This window comes from Chanodichthys erythropterus, chromosome 13 (genome assembly GCF_024489055.1).
Source record: "Chanodichthys erythropterus isolate Z2021 chromosome 13, ASM2448905v1, whole genome shotgun sequence".
Classification (NCBI taxonomy): domain Eukaryota; kingdom Metazoa; phylum Chordata; class Actinopteri; order Cypriniformes; family Xenocyprididae; genus Chanodichthys; species Chanodichthys erythropterus.
Window position 1 is genome coordinate 23,014,653 of NC_090233.1, and position 22,754 is coordinate 23,037,406.

The window sequence follows — 22,754 nt, forward strand, 5'->3', positions numbered from 1 at the left end:
ACTATGAGTTTTTCATATTTGCAGTTTTGGTTAGGTCAGAATTTATTGCTAAATCAACTCCATGTTCGAACGCAACTAATATTTGATGTATCGGGTTCAGGTCAGGAATCAATAGGCACAGGTGGACTGCGGGTCCAATAGCCAAGACTATTTCTGAAGACCGCCAGGTTTCTAACTGCAACGTGATTTGCAGCATTGAGCACAGCGTCTGTGTGCTGCAAATTAAGCGATTGACAGTTTAAGTCACTAAGAAAGCACTCTTTGCTCACTTTATGTATATAATCTATTTTCAATATGATTACGTTTTATTTTTCATGCTGCTAAGATGGCCAACGTCCACATATACACTGCAGATTTTCAGGAGAGACAACCGCATTTAAATGCAGAATTAATCTGCTAAAATGTCCCTGATATTAAATTACAATAGGCTTATTTGCCTTTATGTTCGTTTAATTTATGGAAACCTCTCAGTGTCAGTATATAGCCCATTTATGCACAATTGTTCAAAATAGCTTGTATGGGCAGATTGTTCATATGATGTAGACAAAAGTTTTGCATTGTTTACATGAGGGATGCACATTCTCATGTTTTTTTCTTTTAATTACCACCATGTTAGGCTGCGTCATGTCTATTTTTCTTAATTGCATCAACTCAGAATGCCTGATGTTGGTTTGATTGCTTGTGACACACGAGAAAATAAATAATTTTTGTCAGCCTGATTTAATGCGGGTGCGCTTCGGGTCGTGGACTTTATGTCAAATGGGTCGGGTACAGAATTAAAAGTCTTGCTGTCAGATAACGGGTCAGGTATTCTGTTAAGTACTGCGGGTGCGGGGCTGGTTTACCAAACAGGAGCAGTGCAGGACTCTGCATTATTCTAACTGTGCCCACAGTTAGAATAATGAAGTATATTACTTGGTGGAAGATTTGTTTACCCTACTGCAATATTGTATTGAACATTTAATCGTATTGCTGCTGCTACCATTTTATAACTGCATTTCTCATTGTACCTAACAGCACCCATGGTACAATTGCTGTATTTTACCTCAATCTGGTCTTTGCCGTGTTTCTTTTCAGCCTCTTCTTCAGACAGGCCTACACAGCCGTACTCTAGTGGAGTGAACACTGTAGTGGCCACCTACACACACACACACACACACACACACACACACACACACACACAGTAAAACATACATATGCAAAAGACTCAAACTAATCTACACATACATTTTCAAGAATAAGTATGTGAACCCCTTGCAGAATCTGTGAAAATGTGCAAAATTTTAACAAAATTGTTTTGTTATTTTTTATTTAGTACTGTCCTGAGTAAGATATTTTACATAAAAGAGGTTTACATATAATCCATAAGACAAAAAAAATAGCTGAATTTATTAAAATGACCCAGTTCAAAAGTTTGTGAACCATTGATTCTCAATACTGTGTGTGGTTACCTGGATGATCTATGACTGTTTTTATGTTTTGTGATGGTTGTTCATAAGTCCCTTGTTTATTCTGAGCAGTTAAACTGAGCTCTGTTCTTCAGAAAAAATCTCCAGGTCCTGCAAATTCTTCAGTTTTCCACCATCTTTTGCATATTTGAACCCTTTACAACAGTAACTGAATGATTTTGAGAACCATCTTTTCACATGGAGGACAACTGAGGGACTCAAACTCAACTATTAAGAAAGGTTCAAACATTCACTAATGCTGCAGAAGGAAACACAATGCATTAAGACCCAGGGGGTGAAAACTTTTGAACAGGATGTAGATGTCCAAATGTTTCTTTAGCTTAAATATGTTGTTTTTTTGTTTTGTTTTGTTTTTTGTTTTTCATTTTATAGTGCCCTTTGGAAGCAACAGAAGATACCCGCATGTTTCCTGGAAGACAAATTAAATACAATTTACCTTGATCTTCAAATTCCAAATGTTTTCACCCCCCACCTATTAATGCATCATGTTTTTTTCTGGCGCATCAGTGAATGTTTGAACCTTTTTTAAAAGTTGTGTTTGAGTCCCTCAGTTGTCCTCAGTTTGAAAAGATGGATCTCAAAATCATACAGTCACTGCTGTAAAGGGTTTTCACTGCTGGAAAACTGAAGAATCTGCAGGACCTGGAGATTTTTTCTGAAGAACAGAGCTCAGTTTAACTGCTCAGGACAAACAAGAGACTCATGAACAACCATCACAAAACATAAAAATAGTCGTGGATCATCAGGTAACCACACACAGTATTAAGAATCAGTGGTTCACATACTTATGAATGGGGTTATTTTAATAAATTCAGCTATTTTTTTTTTGTCTTTTGTGGATTATATGTAAACATCTTTTATGTAAAATATCTTACTCAGGACAGTACTAAACAAGAAATAACATGCATTTTGTATTATCTTAAACAGACATACCATGACTTGCAGTAATAACAATTTGGAGGTAAATGTTTTAGCTGTCATGAATATAATATCATAATACAATAAAAAAATATCACAATACAAATCATATTAAAAGGTCTTAATGGTAAAAATTTGATATTAGAGTCAAATATGTTTTTGACAGGCTTTGTGAGATCCATCCAGAAACAAATAAAGAAACAAGACAGAATGAGAGCACATGCGTGTAACGACAAACTCACACTCTCATAATTCATGAGCTCATTGGAATGGCCCACCAGTCTGCGGGCCAGGAGCTTTCCGGCCTTAATGGCTGTCGGGGTCAACTCGGGACGACCCTGAAACAGAGCATGAGTTGGCTGTGAGAGAGAACATTTAAACACACACATATTTGTGTTATTATTGTTAACTAAAACTAATAAAAATTACATGAAAAACTAAATAAAAATGTTTGTCTTGGCAACTAACTGAAATGAATTAGGTTAAGTTGAAGTACTGAAATAAAAATAAATTAAACAAATTATATGTATTTATTTATTATCTATATATAAATACTAGTATACTGTAGTATAATACTAGTATTACTGTAATGATATGATACTGTATACATAATACTACAATAAACATTCAAAGGCAAATCTAGTCTACAAGTACTGGGTAAGAAAATTTGCAGGCAACAATACAACTGAAAAGACTGAAATGGCAATTTTCCTTGCATTGTTTAAATGATGTGTCGTTAAGTATAAATCTATGTACGATTAGCCTGATCAGACATTTCAGAGATTAGTATCTTCTCAACATTACATGGCTGTCAGTCAAGATGATGATTACAGTGCAGAGGTGGATGGCTGCCAATCAGCGCTTTGAAAAACATGCCTACAGTAACAACACAGGAACATGCAGCACCGTGGGGCGAATTCTCATTCACTGACTAATGGCAGCAGCAACCAGTCTGATAACTTCTGTACATCCTGCTGTATAAAAAACTGCCTTGGGTGTTTGGCTCAGAGTGTGTGTGTGTATGGACACCACCCAGGCAGCTGTATAGTAAATACATTTCTTGGCAGTAACCAGGTGCAGCTCAACATCTAGTTTTCTTTCATTAAAAAATGAGAAGTCATGCACATTGACGTACAAGGAGCTTCTTCTGACTAGTTTTGTGGTGGTGTGTGTGCGCCAATAATCACACAGCTGCTGCGGATGACGGGCAGCTGTGATATTTGATCCTGGTAGCCAGTTGTGTTGAAGATGTTATAGGGCAACGACCTTCCAGGAGAGCAACTGAACTGACAGACAGGAAAATGCTGTAGACGTGTTGCTTTCCAGCTGTGCATTTTCGATTGAGTTTGATTAGGGCTGGGCGGAATGACACTATACGTTTATATTGCAGTATGTAAACATATCTATGTAGCGCAGTACTACTTAAAGTCTTGATTTTTTTTGTTTGATTATTCAGTTTCTGCAGTGTTTCTTATTACAAGTTAAATAAATGTACTGTACCTGAAAAACTCATATTGTGAAAAAAGATTTTGGTCATATCGCCCACCCCTATGCTACCTTGACATTCATTCATAACGCCTACCTCACCGATGTCTCCGATAGCGAAAATATTCGGCACAGATGTGGCTTCGTCAGCGGCCACAATTATCTTCCCAGTTTCTTTGTTGATCTCCACGCCCACCTTCTCCAAATTGAGGGTCTTGGTTTCGGGGGCTCTGCCTAAACTCAAAGAGAAGAAAGCAATGACAGATAGAGGGAAATATCAGACAGCTTTTGGGCGCTTAAGGATGGAGTTTACCGCTCGGCCTGCTGGGAGAATGTAGGGGTGGCTTTAAGTTCTGTGATTAGAGAGCAAAATCTTATCCAGTGATTAGAAAAGAAAACACAAGCACAGCTGAGGTAGAAAGTTTCTCTGTGGTGGTCTGATGAAGGGCGTAATGAGGAGACCTGGATGCATATCCCATCAGCCACCTGGGGCTTGCGGTGTCATTTCTGTCACTTCCTATCCGAGGGCTGAGAGAGGCTGTCGACACTTGTCCATCTCTTGCCCATCTCTTGCCCCTTCCCCCGTTCATAGCGTCTCAGACACACACACACACTGGAGTCCCAGTGCCTTCATAGGTATCACAATAAACAATGTTTGCAGCAGAAGCCAAAGGTACCCATGTAGATGCTATCAGACAGCAAGAACAACAAACCTTAAGCCCCTTTTCCTGCCTCAAGCACAGAAACAACTTCCCTCTGCTTTACTACAGTGAGACCTGAGCCATATAGATGAGTATGTATACATAGATTACCCAGAGAAAGAGTGAGAGATGGTGAAACAAGTCATAGAGAGAAAAAGTGGAAAACCAGATGAAAAAAAAAAAAAAAAAAAAAAAAATCACATTTTTAAATTAAAACACATTTTATAGTCAGGTCTGTTATGAAGTCTGAAGCTGGTGTTTATTGGTTAAATAAAACTGTAATTAATTTGTTTTATACATTAAACAAATTAGAAACACTAAACTGCATTTGCAAAACATTTAAAGCTGATACACCGTTTCTGTGTATGCCAATAATAGCACCAAATGGATCTGAACAAATCGTTTCTTAACAGGTGCTGATCTTAACAGAATGAAACTATACTGTAGGAAAAATAAGTTATTTCATATACAGAAAAAAATTATTTCAGAGGCGTTACAGGATATATGTATATACTGTAATGTTTTTGAATTAACATTTTTAATTTTTAATCACTTTTGAGTAAATTGAATCATTCACAGTAAACCTAGAACTGTAAAGAGAGTATTCTTAATTACTTTTAGTTTTAGTTTCACTTAGTTAAAAACAATATAGTTTTTTTTTTTTTTTATCTAAGTATCTCAATATTTATATATTTGTATATATTTTATTAAAACATTAGCAGATAAAACTACTGGCACAGTCTGCAAGACACTCAAAAGCCAAATAAAGAGTGTAGTAAAATTTACACAAAAAAACAACAACTTTATTTTGGCAATAAAACAAAACTGAATTATAAACACTCAATGTAATGCTTAGATCTACTAAAGTCACACAGACTCCCATCAGAAGCAGAACTGTAGTGAAAAATATTACACTTATTTCAATGTGAAAGACATCCTTTGTTTTACACCACATTCCATCAGCAAAAAAACCCTTGAGATATTCTTCAAAGTCCGTGGAAAAAGAACGTCCTTGACTTTGTGTGGGCAAAGACAGCCTGATAATAGCGAGAATGTGCATTTTACTGGCTCAACAAAAAAAAAAACAAAAAAAAAACAACAACCCAAAACGATGATTACTGTAAAGCGGGAAAAGTACCAGTATCTGCGTCAAACTGAAATGGGGCATTCCAGTGCTGCACTTCCTGTCTCTTTTTCTGTCTGATTTGGGCTCCTGGAACGTCGCTGGGCATTGTGAAGGCTGGACACAACAACACAGGACCACTGATAAGGACTACGACTGAGAATTCAAACCCCCCACCTCCCTTCTCTCCTTCTCTCTCTCAAACACACACACACACACACACACACACACACACACACACACACACACACACACACACACACACACACACACACACACACACACGCACACACACACACACACACACACGCACGCACACACACACACAGCTGCCTCTGATAATGCACAAGAACAAAGTCTGGAGTTATACAAGAAAGAAATCTCAAGGCCAACATGCTAATTAGACACAACAATCTGCCTGGCAAGACTTTAAATGAGCCTTATCGACTAAACAAGCCAGAGAGAAGAATGGATGCAACAATAAGAGAGGATTGAGCCGCCTTCCATTCCAGTCACACATGGCATGAGTGTGGGCTCTGTAATTCTCCACAGTGATTTTAATTAAATTTCACTGCACAGTAGCAGAAAAACAGTTCCTGGAAAATGTAATGCAAAACACCAGAGTGAAAGAAGCCAAACCAATGGCCCTTAATGACTTAAACTTAAAACAGTGGCTTAGCCTAGATATTGAGAATTCATCTTACAAAAGTTATCAGTTTCCTCCAAAATATCACAGATATGGTTACTATTGCAAAACTGTAATAAATATGGAGAAAAAAAAAAAAAAAAAAAAAAAAAAAAAAAAAATTTAAATGGTACATTTTCTTTTAATGTGAAGTGTGTAATTTCTAACAGAACTGAATATGACTGTATTCAAACAGATTTCCTGAACACTGTCCCCATCTCACACTAATGTCACTACAGATAATACAGTGGTGTTATAAGTGTGCTATAAGTGTGTTATACATTGTGTTAAAAATATTATAAGTAAAAAAAATAAGCACAAATGTCAGGCATGTTAAAACACCTCCAGGGCCCAGAAAAAAACTCAGACCACAGAGGGTTAATTTACACATACAAAACTTGAAATAATCACATAAGATTTACTCCAAATTCACTCAAAATATTTGAAAACTGAAATTAACAGTCCAATGACAAATTGTGGAAATTACATAATGGGGAACTACAAAATGTCAACTGGTAAAACAAGTATTATTGGCCGATGCAGTTATGCAGATAACCTCAAAATGGAAAAATATTGGCCAAAAAACAAAAGTCTAATGCTAATTTGAACATTTAAAGATTATACACGCCATTTTTAATTTACATTTTTAACATTAACATAATATTAACTGCTATGTAACTATGACATTTTTATGTAAATTATGGCTATCATGGTAATTTTAATATGGTATAAAAAGAAAATATGAGAATTAATCAAAATACATTAAGTGCACAAAATTGTGAACCAATCGGAAAGCATATTTACACAATGTATATTACTTCCCTTCTTCAGTCCTCATAAAAGTGGTACACCTACAATATGGAGGAAATGTTCTCTTTCCTGATGTTTAGCAGAGCCACCTGCAGAAGGGCGCAGCCCAGAGGAAGGATGGAGGAGCGGAAGGGTGGAAGAGCTCCACTGGGGGTGAAAGACAGGAGGAGGGATGGGGCTACTCTGTAAGTCGCCATGAGGGAGATAAAAAGAAAAAAAAAAGCCAATTTTTATGCTTCTACTGCGAGAAAGAGAGCAGGATGGAAACACAGCATCCTCTCAAGGGTGTAATAGAGGATATCAGCCTCTGAAAGCTCTTTTCACTATGACAACAGTCAATACGAACACTACATGACTATGAAATAGCATTTTTTATGTTTGCCAACTTGGAGCATTAATAATCTAATGCATGATAGTACTTGATGGTACAAATGTTTGTCACGATTCTCGCAATTAATAAATATATTTTTATTGAACATTGCAATCTCATTTTTCATATTAAAAGTATTAAACCACAAGAAAGCATGTGTGATTTAAAGGATTAGCTCACTTTTAAATTAAATTTTCCTGATCATTTACTCACCCCCATGTCATCCATGATGTCAATGTCTTTCTTTCTTCAGTCGAAAAGAAGTTTTTTGATGAAAACATTCCAGGATTTTTCTCCATATAGTGGACCTCAAAGGAGCCCAAACGGTTGAAGGTGTATTACTGTGTAATACTGTAAGGAAATTTTAATTTGAAAGTGAACTAATCCTTTAACTGGTGACTGAACAATATTTTGGCCTGATTATTAATTTTGCAACAAAAACAAAAACTTTGAGATAATCAGAATATGCACCGATTTAACGTGCGTACCCTTTAATTCTGGCACTCCCCCGCCCACGGAGCTCTCGACTGCCTTAAACAGCATAAACAAAGTTCACACAGCTAATATAATCCTCAAAATGGATCTTTACAAAGTGTTCGTCATTCATACCAGTGAGTATAGTATTTATTTGGATGTTTACATTTGATTCTGAATGAGTTTGAGGCTGTGCTCTGTGGCTAAAGCTAAAATTACACACTGTTGGGGAGATTTATAAAGAATGAAGATGTGTTTTTGCATTATACAGACTGCAAGTGTTTAAAAAATGAAAATAACAACGGCTCTTGTCTCCGTGAATACAGTAATAAACGATAGTAACTTTAACCACATATAACAGTACATTAGCAACATGCTAACGAAACCTTTAGAAAGACAATTCACAAATATCACTAAAATATCATGATATCATGGATCATGTCAGTTATTATTGCTCCATCTGCCATTTTCGCTATTGCCTTGCTTAATTAACTAGTCTGATGATTCAGCTGTGCACATCCAGACGTTTTGCCCTTGTGTAATGCCTTGAACATGGCATATGCAAATATTGGGGGAGTGCATATTAATGATCCGTAACATCCGTATTACGTAACAGTCGGTGTTATGTTGAGATTTGCCTTCTTTTCGAAGGTCTTTTAAATGGATAGTACACATTTTCTGTTAATAATTTCTTTTTTTTTCTAAAATTTTAAAATTATAAGTAAATTATATTTAAGTAAATTATAAGTACTACATAAAATGGTAAAATAATAATAATAATAAATAAATAATGAAGCAAAATAAGTGTTCATCTAATTTTAGCAATTTGTGTATGTCTAATTTGCCTTTTTTTAAAAATGTACTATGTATGCAGTGGGTACGGAAAGTATTCAGACCCCCTTAACATTTTCACTCTTTGTTATATTGCAGCCATTTGCTAAAATCATTTAAGTTAATTTTTTTTCTCATTAATGTACACACAACACCCCATATTGACAGAAAAACAGAATTGTTGACATGTTTGCAGATTTATTAAAAAAGAAAAACTGAAATATCACATGGTCCTAAGTATTCAGACCCTTTGCTGTGACACTCATATATTTAACACAGGTGCTGTCCATTTCTTCTGATCATCCTTGAGATGGTTCTACACCTTCATTCGAGTCCAGCTGTGTTTGATTATACTGTCACGGTTGCACACAGCAACAAGATGTTGAGATCCAAGTGCAGTGATGTTTATTAAAGGGAACTCCAAACACGTAATCCATGGAACAGGCAAGGGTCAAAATCACAGAAACAGTCCACAAAACAAAAGCCAGGAGTACAAAAAGTGCAAGTAACAAAAATACAACGAACCACAACCAAGGACAGACACAACTCAGTATAAATAGACAGACACTAATAACACAATACAGTCCAGCTGGGTGCAATGAACATGGATAATGAGTCGGGTGAGTGTGTATGGGAATTGTAGTCCATGTAACGGGTGGAAATGAGAGTCCGGGATGGAGTGCCCTCTAATGGCTGATAGGGCACTCTCACTGGTGATCGTGACATATACGGATTGGACTTGATTAGGAAAGCCACACACCTGTCTATATAAGACCTTACAGCTCACAGTGCATGTCAGAGCTAATGAGAATAATGAGGTCAAAGGAACTGCCTGAAGAGCTCAGAGACAGAATTGTGGCAAGGCACAGATCTGGCAAAGGTTACAAAAAATTTTCTGCTGCACTTAAGGTTCCTAAGAGCACAGTGGTCTCATAATCCTTAAATGGAAGATATTTGGGACGACCAGAACCCTTCCTAGAGCTGGCTGTCCGGCCAAACTGAGCTATCGGGGAAGAAGAGCCTTGGTGAGAGAGGTAAAGAAGAACCCAAAGATCACTGTGGCTGAGCTCCGGCGATGCAGTCAGGAGATGGGAGAAAGTTGTAGAAAGTCAACCATCACTGCAGCCCTCCACCAGTTGGGGCTTTAAGGCAGAGTGGCCCGACGGAAGCCTCTCCTCAGTGCGAGACACATGAAAGCCTGCATGGAGTTTGCCAAGATGGTGAGAAATAAGATTCTCTGGTCTGATGAGATCAAGATAGAACTATTTGGCCTTAATTCTAAGCGGTATGTGTGGAGAAAACCAGGCACTGCTCATCACCTGTCCAATACAGTCCCAACAATGAAGCATGGTGGTGGCATCATCATGCTGTGGGGGTGTTTTTAAGCTGCAGGGACAGGACGACTGCTTGCAATCAAGGGAAAGATGAATGCGGCCAAGTACAGGGATATCCTGGACGAAGGAGGAATGGCAGAGAATCCCCAAATCCAGGTGTGGAAAACTTGTTGCATCTTTCCCAAAAAGACTCATGGCTGTATTTGCTCAGTATTTAGTAGAAGCACCCTTTTGATCTAAGGGTCTGAATACTTAGGACCATGTGATATTTCAGTTTTTCTTTTTTAATACATCTGCAAAAATGTCAACAATTCTGTGTTTTTCTGTCAATATGAGGTGCTGTGTGTACATTAATGAGGAAAAAAAAATTAACTTAAATGATTTTAGCAAATGGCTGCAATATAACAGAGAGTGAAACATTTAAGGTGGTCTGAATACTTTCCGTACCCACTGTATATCGGGATTATGTTGGCCATATGCCAACCTTTTTTAGTATATCAGTTGACCACTAGATTTTACACACTAGGTTTAAAAGCATTTCAGTTTGTAGTTTTACTAAATACACACATCCGTGGTAAAAGTCTAAACACAGACAGGACTGTACCCTGAAAGCACTGTAATCCCTCAACAGCAAACAAGTCTGGACCAAAATTTCAGGAACAAAAAGGGCTGAGAAAGACACTCAACACATCAAACACCCAAAGCCAAGGCTGCCATACAGTGCAGCAGGAGTCACTACAGATCACTAAATCTCTCTCTCCGTGTCACACACATCCAGACAGGAAGCTGAAGTCTCATTCTCACTGTACACTGTAACCTCTGCTCCACCATCTTCTCACACCATCAATAAATAAACCAGCCCTTGCCAGCCGGATATTCCTATATTCCTCTCATTGTCCCTGTAACCGGAATGAGAGAAATCAGATGAGTGAAAGATACATACACATAGAAGAGGATGGCATCTGCAGCCAGAGATGCTGAGGGATGAGTAAAGGGGAAAACTGTGGAAGCTCTGGGTGGGTTTCCGTACAGAGAGACAGGCAACCCTGGCAGGAAAACCCAGAGCGAGAGAACAAAGCAGGGAATGGGGCGACCCCAGGGCCCCTGGTGCATCCTGGTCCTGAAGAGCAGAACTCAGTACAGTGATTAACACTTCCCTAGATGATTCCATCCCTCTCTCTTTATTACCCTGTTTTCAGGCCTGACAGTATAATTTTGCTGATACAGCAGCACTGCGGTGTAGGGCAATATAAGCACAATATGATATATGTATTATGAGTATTTATGCTTTTGAAATGTGCTGAAAGCATCATTGATCACGGCAGATGACTCAACTGTACAATACATTTTCGCCAAATAAACCGCCAAATATATATATATATTAGATATATACATTTATTTGCCGATACATTTTGGGGGAAAAAAAGGAAAACAAATCCTAAATTTCCCAAAATTACATTTTGTGGAAGTCTTTTAAGGAAAAGTAGTAACACTTTACAATAAGGTTCATTAGTTAAACAGTAGTTAATGTGTTAACTAACATAACTAACCATGAACAATACATCTGTTACTGTATTTGTTAATCTTTGTTAACGTTAATGAAAATACAGTTGTTCATTGTTTGTTCATGTTAGTTCACAGTGCATTAACTAATGTCAATAAGATTTTAAAAATGTGTAAGTAAATGTTGAAATTAACATTAACAAAGATTAATAAATGCTGTATAAGTGCAGTTCATTATTAGTTCATGTTAACTAATTTAGTTAACTAATGAACCTTATTGTAAAGTGTTACGGGAAAAGTGCCTAATAAATTAAATTACGTTGTGTCTGTATTTGTGATGCATTACAGATGGCCTCACCTACAGCCCAAAGTACTGAGTTGAAGGTGTCTTGATGTTCTTCTTTGGTGTTTAGATCCATCCATGTGACCTGGAGAAGGCCAGAAGGGAGCTTTTCTACACTTTTTGGTGTACACCTCCAGGAAAACTTGGTGCCATATGCCTCCATGTAGTCTGTGACTAAACCAGACATTTGCTGAGAGACAAGCAGAAAAAAAAAAGTATATATATATTAATATACATATCTATTCTTTAGAGACATGCAAGCTGAATAGTTTCAGAAAAAAATACTCTCAGTCTGAAATCACTGAAATAAAGAATAATACCACGTGAAAAATCCCACAACAAAAATAATAAAATTACTTGTTTTGTAACCAACAGTAAATAAAGTGTATTGCATATGGACAAAAATAAAAACCCTACAAAAATGGACAAACAAATTATCCAAAACTATCAATTTTACCGCTGCTTATTATTACATATTCAAGTATTTTAACTTGATCATTTTAAAATGATTGCAACCTGCACAATCTAACAAAGAGTAACTATCCAAATAAAATGCATTTAAAAGCTTTTCCTCATCATTTGTTTTCTTAAACAGATTTTATTTCAACTCAGCAATTTCTTAGCTGTCATTTTGTTACTCCTGTCAGACCATACTGCGGGTGTAATGCCTAATAATAACATGACAAATCTCCTGTCAGAACACTAGAACCGTTAATTAAAGATGAATGTTAAAAAAAACAGGGTCATAAAACAAGTCTGGCCAGGTCTCTCATCCTGTTTTTGCCATGTAACCTGACGGTTCTACCAAGGTGAGTCACATTAAAGAATGCCCAAACCAAAAGCAATGTTATAGAGACCAATAATAACTGTTCTTATCAGTGTATTTTACAACTTAAAAACAAATTAAATCAGGCTAAAATAAAAAAAAAAAAAAAAAAAAAAAAAGTAGTACCTGATCAAACCCCCGGAGGGCGATACTACGCACCATCACAGTGGTGTCCAGCCCAATGCCTGTAAGGAAGCCAGCACATTCCAGCGCTACATCTTCATACACACAGTGAAGGAAAACACACACATGCATATGTATATTTATGAATTTCTTGCTTCTGCTGAACACAAAAGAAAATATTGGGTAACCAAACATGATTGACTTCCATAGAATGGAGAAAAAAAGAAAAAAAAAAACTAAGAAAAAGAAGAAAGAAATTCATACAAGTTTGGAACAACTTGAAGGTGAGTAAATGATGACAGAATTTTTGGGTAAATTTGCAATGTGCATTCTCAGTATATACTGTAACTCGCAGAAATGTCAACTCCCATTGGCACTTTTATTAGATTGTGGCCACAAGCTAATTTGCGTGATTTAAAAAGTGATTTAATACAGCTTTTTAATATTTCATTGTTAATTTATTGTGTTTTCAATCTCATAATCTATGAGGAAAAACTCAAGGACTTCTGGAAAAAATAAAATAAAATGGCTGTTTAAGAAATAAAATGCAAATTTAAATTACATTCCAGTCACTGGGTGGTTAAATGAGCACATCTATGTTATGTGGGATAAAAACCCAGTGGATTAGCTATAATCTGTGTCACTGAGAGTATATGTATGTACAGTCATACACTAATTATGCGTAATAACATAACATAACATGTAAAGACATTAAAACATCTTATTGTTATTTTTATTGGGTAAAGGTCAAAAACCATATAAGCAAAACCAACAAAGATTTTTGCCACCTACAACATCTTTGCCCTGCATATAAAAATGTATAGGTATTCTGGTAAAGAAAAACAGACTAAATGATTTGACTTAGCGTTTGGCCGAACATGTAAATGCACTCATTGATCTGGGTAGGTAGACACTCCCCTTGTACAGTTAAGTGTCGGCTTTGAAGGATACAACTGGCACCAACAACCAACCTAGAACACACAGAAAACAGCAATTAATGACATCACAGATAAGCAACATGATGAACAATGAGATCACATGACAACAAACATAAAAAGAAAGCAAAAGAGTCAGTAAATTAGTCACAGGATATGGAAAACACTGTGTAAAATGATACAAAACAACCTCAAGAAAAAAAAATGCACACCACTTACACCAAAGCAAAGACAGGAAAACACAATAAAGATGACTTAAGAACAAAGAAAAATGACTGTGTGTGGTCGACGTGAACACCCTGCTTTAATCCGCCCTGAGATTCAAGGTCATGGTGAAGTCTAATTGTTAACACAAGGTCTAATCCTCGTGGATGTTCCTACACAGTACTGCTGAGTGATACACACTTACACCAATGCAACATCACACGCATTCAGTGTACAACACTGCTAATGCACATCTGCACTTAGTGCTCTTTTGTGTGGCAGCTTATGAAGGGATTAGAAGCAAAATCTCAGACCTCTTTCCTGCCATTTTATCAACAAAACACATCCCTGAGCTCTTACCTGCCATGGTGCAACAAGTCTGATGATAAGGAATGACACGGACTAAAAACATTCTGTCTAGATTAGTATGAGACATTCTTTTAATATAGAATGAAAAATGTAGGATACATAAGATCAAAATGCATTGCATTGATTTGCAATTTGTATAGGTAACATTTCTTCTCCCAGCACAAACTTCACATGTAATCTGTTGATTTGAAGATCAATCTAAGGAAAACATTTGTTTTCAGTATAGATGAAACAAAGTTATTCTATTTAATCATAAAATAACTAATTTAAGCTTAGACTGAGCATATATATATATATATATATATATATATATATATATATATATATATATATATATATATATATATATATATATATATATATATATATATATGCTCAGTATATATATGCAAAGTTCAATTCAGATGAATGAAAAACAAGAGCATGAAAGTATAAAATTATATCATAGCTTTGTATAACTACACTCAAAATTATAGTAATTCAATATTCAAAATTTGTTTTATGTTCTGTAACTTATATTTTCTTGATAACTTCTGAAATTAGGCAGTGGATTTCTAGTTCCCAGCATGCTTTGCATAGGACTGGATAAGGTGAATAAATGTTGAAATTAAGTGTTAATTTATTTATAGTATAATTTATTTTCTAGTGAAGGGAAAGACCTGTTAGTTCATTAATATTACTTTATTTGTTTGTTCATTAAATATACATGTTAAATAAGTTATGTTAACATGTGCTATGATAGTTGTTATAAAAAGGTGTGCAAAGTTTCAAATTACACGATAAACCGAGTTATTGTCTCCCAAAAGAAAGAACTGATTCTGAACTGCATGAAACGAGTAGTCAGTAATTCCAGTCTATCTTCCTGCACAAACCTACGTAGATTTGTAACAAATTTGCATAATGATCACCTATGGTCTTCATTGGCTTTCCGCAAATGACATCTGCTTTGACCTTCAAACACTGTAGTTGTGGCCTGGAAGAGTATGGTTTGTGTTGTTGTGATGTCGAGAAGACGCGCTGCGCTGCGAAAGCAAATCCACTTTGCATGCACTTCCAAAGGATGAGGACTCGGGCTTGAATTGATACGGTAAAACCGTTAATGTTTGTATTACTGTGTACAAGTGCTGGGGAAGCCTCCGGAGCTGAAATTCAGATATGGTAATGGGCATTTCGTTTCCAACACGTGCTGTAAGTATTTTTTGTTGTTTTTCGACTTATGATGCATGTAAACCTATTGTAGTAGACCTCCAAAACAAAATTTACAACCTTTTATAAGAACTTTTAATAGGCGCTTTAAATTTGTAGCATAAAATGTAGCAAAAGGCCAAACATTTGTCAAAAAAAAACAACAACTCATATTTGATCATGTCTTTAAAAAAACGTAGACGTTTACTGTTAGGCCTAGAATAATATTCTCTCCAGCTGAAGTCCCACTAGCTTCTACATTCAGGCATAAATGGCAGGAAAGAGAGTTTATCCTGGGGAGTGTGTGGGAACTGTGGTTACTGTAGAATCAGTCAACCTTGGGCAGCACTTCTAGAATAACCCTGACCATGATAAGATCAGCAAGTTCATGCTGTGCCTTCCCTAATGTCTGCCCAGACTGAGCCTCCTTTCATTTCAGCAGAGCAGAGAGAGATAAGCACGGGACAGAGAAGTATTTACTGCACAAGCATCTGTGGGTCCTGAGGCCCATTGGACACCTGAACCACAGGCAAAATGGTAACCTGGTTTCCTAAAAACAAGTTATTTTCAAAACTGATATTTATATAATGAGCCCAAGGGTTGATATCATACTGAATGCATCATTTGGTAGTGTTCAGAATCCAAAGCATACAGTATGTCATCAGTCCTGACAGATGCTCTGCTGTTATGGTGGAAATGACTGCACAAGTCAATTTAAAAGCGCTTCCTTCGCCCTCTCAGGCATGCGTGCCAATGGTCTTGCTCATGCCCATCAGTCACCAAGGTCTTGCCACTTCCACAGGATGAACACTCTTACTGGCAACAGTCTGAAATCGCACCTGTACAGCTGACAGATCAACAGCAAAACAACATCACCTGCCTGAGAAGGATGTGGCCATGACAGTAGCTAGCGAGACTTAAAGAGAAAACTCCAATAAGGAACTGAAAATATTATCCAAGTTTAAACAGAAGTTCATTTTTTAATAGTGCACAATGAAAAAAAAGATGTGTAATAAATAAAATTTACTGACAAATGCAGCTGGCTAAAAGTAACAAACACACTTGACCACTTATGACAGGAAGATAAGGTTGAAACACACAATAGTGTGCTTTAACACAAAAGTGCTACAATCCCTTTAATCAGACTTAAAGGGTTAGTTCACCCAAAAATGAACTTTCTGTCATTACTCACCCTCATGTCGTTCCAAACCCGTAAGACCTTCATTCATCTTCGGAACACAAATTAAGATATTTTTGATGAAATCCAAGAGTTTTTTTTATCCCCAGTAGAAAGCAATGTAATTACCGTCATTCAAGGTCCAGAAAAGTAATAAGACATAGTTAAAATAGTCAACATGACTACAGTGGTTCAACCTTAATGTTATGAAGCGACGAGAATACTTTTTGTGCGCAAAAACAAAACGGAATGACATGTGAGTACTTAATGACAGAAATTTCATTTTTGGGAGAACTAACCCTTTAATGGTTGAAAATGTTTGCTCACATGGTCACATAAAAGAATCTGGTCACAACATAAGAGTCACTTACGTTTTTTTGGGTGACTCTCTGAGCCAGAAGACATCATCACTTGTGATCCCAAACTCCACGGCTCCTGGGACCTGGAGAATAAAACGCACAGATCAAACCCAAACAAGCTACTTTAAATATACAACATAAGCAGCATTCAATTTAATATTAAATATTTATTTAAATATAATTGAATATTTAAAGCTGTAAAAAAAAAACAAAAAAAAAAAAACAACAAAAACCTTCAAATCAATATAAAAATATGAATAATATCAACAGTGTTCTTTATGATTTAATAGTAATAATATACAAAATAATGTGCATTTCCATATAAATTATTGTAAATAATAATACCTACAATGACAAAATATAAAAATAAAATGCTTCTCAAATATATATATATATATATATTTACTCACACACACACACACACACACACACGGAAATGAAGCTTTTGTGACATTTTTTTCATGATTAAGCAAATTTCTGTAATTTAAAAAGTATCTCTGATATAAATATAAAATCAATTTCAATTATTTATTTTCATGAAAACAGCAACAAAACATTAGAACAACTGTCCTAAGGAGAGGCATCAATTTCTTTAAATGCATAATTTTTAGGGGGTCATTTATAATATCTGTGTCCTTTAGCAGTATCAAAAATGGAAGCTAAGTCGATTTTGGTTAGTTAATGGTAACACTTTACAATAAGGTTCATCAGTTAACATTAGTTAACTACATTAGTTATCATGAACTAATAATAAAGCACACTTACACAGCATTTATTAATCTTTGTTAATGTTAATTTCAACATTCACTATTACATTATTAAAATCTTGTTGACATTAGTTAATGCACTGTGAACTAACATGAACAAACAATGAATATCCAGTTGTTCATTAACTAACTTTCATTAACTAGATTAGTAAATACAGTAACAAATGTATACGGCAGTTCATTGTTTGTTCATGTTAGTTCACAGTGCCTTAATTCATGTTAACAAATACAACTCTTGATTTTAATAATGTATTAGAGAATGTTGAAATTAACAACATTAACAAAGATTAATAAATGCAGTAGAAGTGCAGTTCATTATTAGTTCATGTTAACTAATGTAGTTAACTAATGTTAACTGATGAACCTTATTGTAAAGTGTTACCATATAAATTGTATCATATTTGGCAAGACGGACAGGAAATTATCTCTACCACACGCCTATCAGCAGAACAAGGTCACATAGTGGAAAGACAACACCCACACATGCCCGTCTGCACTGGCACGCACACTTACATGAGTAGGGTACTTCGGCCGTCCACCAGTAGCTAACACAATGTTTTTAGTGGTCAGTGTCATCTGTGAATACAAAGATGCAGGGTATTTAGGAATATGGCACATCAGATTGGTGGTTAAATAACTTTAGAGAATTAAGTTGCTATAAATACATTAGCAATCATACCTCCTTCCCTTTGGCATTTATAGCTCTGATAGTGTGTTTATCCACCAGACTGCCAATCATATTCAAATACTTCACCTTCCTGTTACATTGGAGAGAGAGACAACAAATACTAACACATGAACCAAAGTCGCCTACTGGCATCACAATTCCAAGTCAACCTTTGCAAAAATGAATTAATTTCTACAAAGTCAAAAAAACAAGATATGATCATTAACAATTTTGATGTTCAAACCTAAACTGACACTTCTGCTCTAATGTCAAGACATATACTAGGGGCATTCTGGGAAATGACATCAACACACCTGTTTGCCTCAAAGCCATACAGTAAGACGGCTGAAATTTAGGACAATTTATCATGATGGCACATTCATATAGCCTCAGACTGTAATTACCTGATAAGATAGTGAAAGAGACAGACAGCTAATGAGATCTACTGGGAAATAAAGATTCTGCTCTATAATGCCTGTATATGCAAATCTTTTTAAGTAATTAGCTAATACACAGTTTCTGCCCTCAGGGAAGTGCTCGACACTTACTACAGCCTAGAGCTGGAGGATTCTGGAAAAACTGAGAATACATTTTTTTAACATAGAGATCATGATTCTCCCTCGATTCTGAATAGAAAACTAAACAAATGTCACTTACTAGAGGTTCTGACAAAATGTTAATTTCTGCCGTCTATTAAAAAAATATTTTATTTTATTTATTTTAATTAATTATTTAAAAAATATCAGTTTGAATAAATTATTCAATGACTCATTCAATGATTTTACTTCATTACTGGATTAATCAGAGTTTTTGAACAAACCTTGAATGATTTTTGATGACAAATATTTTTTTAACACTCACTTGACACCACCTACTGGTGTAATGATGTAATTGATACAATCATTATTTGAAGCATCAAGTAATTTTCAAAAGGTTATTTGCTTTATTTGATAGCTACCATAGACATCAGTGTTTTATCCCAGTACTTCTGTGATAATTTGAATTATTGTAACAGAAATAATGACACTGTGCAGTTGAAAAGTGAATCTGTGTCATACCTATATATGACAACTGCTCTCTCAGGCTCAGCGGCAGCACCAATACAGATTTGAATGTTCCACTGTGATCATACTTGTCATAAATTAATAGACATAGCCGAAACAATGTCATGTTTGAATCGAGAATGCAATCTTTTAAGGATTAATCGTGCAGCTCTACTACAGGCCCTCTTAGAAAACACAGTTTTTGAGTGTCATAAACAAGGGTACAATGGTGATTAAAAAAAAATGTAACCCTCAACCTGTGGTCCAAAAACCCATATTCTAACCCATTAGTCTACTGATCTGAATTACTTTTTCCAACAGCCAAAGTCAGCATATCATTTTAAGATTGAGTACATTTTGGCCATGTTGTTTTAATAGTAAAACTTACTTGTCTTGTAGTTGCACTCTGTGGCCCCAGTTTAGAGACCTCACATGGTTCTGGACAGCCTCAGCCATTGTTGGCCTGCAAAATATTACACAAAAAAAACTCATACAATCCTCCCTTATCTGGTCACAACAATGCAAGTTACAACAGAAACCCTCACGCATTTGAGATCTTATATTTCATCTATCAACTGCTGCACTGAAATAGGTTGGAGCACATGCACATGATTTAAAAAGCTATAAAGAGGAGATTAATTGGTAAAATTTTACAATATAAGTTCCATTTGTTAATATTAGTTTACATTAGTTAACAAACTATCAATGAAAAAAGACTTCAAAGGAAATATTAATCTAAATTCATGTTAATCTCAGCATTTACTAATGCATTATTGAAATCAAAAGTTGTATCATTTAATATTTAATAGACCTGATCAAACATGAATTAACAATGAACAGTTGTATTTGTATTAACTAATGTAAATACTGTTACAAATATATTGTTTACTGTTACTAATGAGACCTTATTGCAAAGTGTTACCGAAGTTAAGTTTCATGTCAATCCTTGTATTGTTCAACTGGTCGGTTGATATGGGATTTAGAAAGCAATTAGTAATAAGTAATGCAATACTTTTAATAAAGAGTAATCAATACAGTAATGTAATTACACTGTTGAAGATGTAATACTTTTTAGAGTAACTAAACCAACACTACATAATACAATATACCTAATAAGGACATTTTAACACAAGTACCTGTCTCCTTAAAGTAATCTATAAAAGAGCCCTATAATTTAGTAAAAATACTGGGTTTCCTTTGACTTTGAATTTTATCTTTTCAAGTTTGAGGGCAAACAGAAGGTCTAAACCCCGATGACAATAAGTTGGAGGAGATGGCAGCTTCCATTTAACAAGTTGTATTGCAGACAACAATGCAGAAAGTCATCTGTAAGTTTAATATTTTCAGGGAGATATATAAAAGCTAAAATAAAAAAATAAAAAACAAAGCCAAATAATGGTATTGTACACTGGTGTATGGAAAGTTGCATTTAAGGCCAGGATTTAGACAACACCTGTGAAAACCTTAATGTTTTTATCAGACCTGGAGTGCCCTCTAGTGAAATCATTTGCATTTGACCCGAAAGACATCTGTTTTTCCACCACAAGATGGTGCTGTTCCACATAAAGTGTTTATGAAAGTAGTATTTATGTCACTGACCTGAAACAAAACCTCACCTTGAATATTACATGAATTTCATAGCATGCTCTGACCAGTATGAGGCTAATTATTGCAATAAGGCAGCTCTGGCTATAAGCAATGTCTCTACATACAGCCTCTGAAACTCACCAGTCATGTGACAGGGATTCTGGGATTTGCCAGCCATACTTCCTAGCATCTTTGACAGCAGTGCCAAGCAGTGCCGCCTGATGCATAAGCTTCTTTGGAATACAGCCGACATTCACACACGTGCCACCAAGACCCCACTTTGTGCCTAAAGGCAGCATGAGCTGATTGGTTATTCTGGAAATAAATACATCACCAGCAAATAGATGACAGTTATAAATGGGTCTGTCTGTATGTACCTTTGAGTGAAGGTTCAACATAGTCCAAAACAGCAACTCTGTGCCCTAACTGGGCAGCTGTAAGCAAAAAAAAGTGTGGAGCAAAGAAAACATCAAATTATGCAATAAGATGATTTACTAAAATGGCATTCCTAATAAGTGTAAATGAAGAAGAGGATTCAAACAAAACTTTAAAGTACAACATAGATGACAAATAAGTTACCTTCTTTTGAACATGCCAACCCTCCAGAGCCTCCACCAATAACCACCAGATCATAATCAAATTTACCGGCTGCAGTCAAGATTAAAAAAGTACTTTAACCACAGAGACTTTAACAATTTAAATGTCAACTTAAATGTATATAGAACAAACAAATTAAACAATGAAATTGCTGCTAAACAGGTAAATTAAGAGATTACGGATATTGACATCTCAAACAAAATATTCGAGCGAAAAAGTTTTGCGACAAAATATCTTACTATTCAATAAGCATTACCTGTAAAGTTTCTTCTAAATATTAAAGTCCTGAAAGCTTTGATAATTTGCCTGCCTCTACTGAAGGCAGCCATACTGTCAAGAGGCAGGACCCCTGTCAGCCGTTATAGGTGCCCTAAATGATGCCTGGGTGAATGTTTTCCCATTATTTTCTAATTTTATGTTATGACATTGTGTCTAGTATGGCTCGAATCTAATTTCAATAGATGGTTTAGCCGGTTTTTCAACTACAATCGCGAGTTTACAGAACGAAAAGCTCTTCAGAAAAGCTTTGAACTTGACCACTGTACAGCGAGCGACGTCTGATTCGTGAACAAATTTGTTCGTTTGAGTCGGATCTTTTAAATGAATTGAATGAACCGGTTCACAGAACCAGTTTGATTACGAATCGCAATTAATCAGTTTAAACAAAACACATACAACGTTGTTGTTGTTTTTAAACGTGAATAATAATAATAATAATAATAATAAAATCAATCAAGAGATGCAAATTAATATATTTAGGCTGTAAAGAAAAAACAGTTCACTGAAATGTTCAAAAGAACCGAAACGTGGAAATCAGTCGAACTTTCTATTGCGCTCAGAATAGGAGGCGGGCCAACGAATATTGACAG

General features: G+C 35.7%; 1 protein-coding gene across 2 annotated transcripts in view; it reads right to left on the reverse strand.

Moving 5' to 3' along the window:
• The window catches only part of txnrd2.2 (thioredoxin reductase 2, tandem duplicate 2), a 28,851-nt gene extending 6,418 nt beyond the window's left edge, over positions 1–22,433 (reverse strand). The window contains exons 1-14 of one of the 2 annotated variants that reach the window (XM_067406770.1): positions 22,142–22,433; positions 21,868–21,936; positions 21,666–21,722; positions 21,430–21,574; positions 20,090–20,164; positions 18,671–18,749; positions 18,505–18,567; positions 17,237–17,307; positions 13,947–13,966; positions 12,999–13,090; positions 12,062–12,236; positions 3,970–4,106; positions 2,630–2,725; positions 1,046–1,138 (exon numbers count right to left, since the gene is read on the reverse strand). In XM_067406770.1, the coding sequence (XP_067262871.1) occupies positions 1,046–1,138; positions 2,630–2,725; positions 3,970–4,106; positions 12,062–12,236; positions 12,999–13,090; positions 13,947–13,966; positions 17,237–17,307; positions 18,505–18,567; positions 18,671–18,749; positions 20,090–20,164; positions 21,430–21,574; positions 21,666–21,722; positions 21,868–21,936; positions 22,142–22,214 (1,245 nt within the window). In that variant the 5' untranslated portion in view covers positions 22,215–22,433. Of the gene's footprint in view, positions 1–1,045; positions 1,139–2,629; positions 2,726–3,969; positions 4,107–12,061; positions 12,237–12,998; positions 13,091–13,946; positions 13,967–17,236; positions 17,308–18,504; positions 18,568–18,670; positions 18,750–20,089; positions 20,165–21,429; positions 21,575–21,665; positions 21,723–21,867; positions 21,937–22,124 lie in introns of both variants that reach the window. The other variant, XM_067406772.1, reaches the window with a different exon arrangement.
• Positions 22,434–22,754: the final 321 nt, after the last annotated feature.